This window comes from Rattus rattus, chromosome 5 (genome assembly GCF_011064425.1).
Source record: "Rattus rattus isolate New Zealand chromosome 5, Rrattus_CSIRO_v1, whole genome shotgun sequence".
NCBI classification, from domain to species: domain Eukaryota; kingdom Metazoa; phylum Chordata; class Mammalia; order Rodentia; family Muridae; genus Rattus; species Rattus rattus.
Window position 1 is genome coordinate 70404248 of NC_046158.1, and position 1452 is coordinate 70405699.

A 1452-nucleotide genomic window follows, 5' to 3' on the forward strand; every position below is an offset into this window, starting at 1 on the left:
AGACAGAACCAGAGGATCGAGGAGTTTGCTATGAGGATTTCTCTCCTAGTAATATCAGAAGCTACATCTATAAAGTCTCAACAACAAGATTCTGAAACCCAAGATGAGTACAGAAAAGCACAAATGGATATGTCAAATACAGTGTTGTTCTTTTACACATTCATTTTGCTACCTATAGTAAAGGCACCAGAAATGATGTGATTAGGACTTCTCTGTCTATGACAACTATTTCTGACAAAATACCCATTTCCTAAAATAGAGTAAAATTGTCAAGTTATACAGTTATAACTTTTTCCATAGCAATATTGTCTGTGATGATGGACAAAAAATATTCCAATAATCTAAAATGGAAAAGATTTGATTAATTGATTCATCCCTATACACAGTCCTCATGGAGTTGCATCTTATCTTCTTGGGGCTTGCAAATTTTGTTGACTATGCACTGCCTTGTTATCTTGCTGTGTTGTTCACATTCATTTTTTTATATAGGGTAAGAGTGGGAAAAAAGGCTCACAAGCAGAGGCTTCACTTTCTTTCAAACAGGTTGTCTTGGCACCAAACCTTCCTCATGGCATTCTTCATGTCTGTATTCCTCAGTGTGTAGATGAGAGGGTTGAACAATGGTGCAATCATGGTGTAAAACAGAGCAAACACCTTGTCATCCCCAACAGAATCACCCATTGGGACATAGGTAAAGATGAGTGGCAAGAAGAACATGAACACTACGGTGATATGTGAGCCACAGGTAGAAAGAGCTTTGCGACGGCCTTCCGATGACCTGGTCCTCAAGATGGACAAAATGATGATGTAAGAAATGACCAAGGCAACAAAGGTCAAAATAGACAGCACTCCTGTAGTGGTAATGATTACAATAACCAGGAGTCTTGTGTCAGTGCAGGCCAGTTTCAGAAGGGGGAATATGTCACAGAAATAGTGGTCTATTTCATTGGTGCCACAAAAAGGAAGTCTGATAATAATAAATACATGTACAAGTGAGTGCATAAAAGCACCAGTAGCTGAGGCTATTACAAGGATGTAGCATACCTCTCTGTTCATGGTGATCATGTAGTAAAGGGGTTTGCAAATGGCTACATAACGATCATAGGCCATGGCAACCAAGATAAATACCTCAGTGGCACCAAAGAAGTGGGCATAAAACAACTGGGCTATGCAACCATTGTAGGAGATCGTGTTACATTGTAAAAATAAGTCTATAATCAATTTAGGGGCCACTGTGGAAGTGAAGCACACATCCATGAAAGACAGGTAGCTGAGAAAATAATACATTGGTTGCTCACTAAGGTGACTGCCCCTGATAGTAATAAGAACAACCAAGTTTCCACAGAGAATTGCAAGATAGCAAAGCAAGAACAACACAGCACACATTGCTTTGACATTCTCATTATGGAAAAGTCCCAGAAAGATAAATTCTGTAAGGTTTCCAAATCCCAT

General features: G+C 39.2%; 1 protein-coding gene across 1 annotated transcript; it reads right to left on the reverse strand.

Moving 5' to 3' along the window:
• Nucleotides 1-525: 525 nt before the first annotated feature.
• Nucleotides 526-1452, reverse strand: LOC116900417 (olfactory receptor 4P4-like). Its single transcript, XM_032902161.1, has one exon. It carries the CDS (start codon nt 1450-1452, stop codon nt 526-528), a length of 927 nt encoding a protein of 308 aa, XP_032758052.1.

Excerpts from the sequence above, each read along its gene's own strand:
- LOC116900417 (XM_032902161.1), bottom strand. The coding sequence starts at position 1,452 with ATGGGATTTGGAAACCTTACAGAATTTATCTTTCTGGGACTTTTCCAT.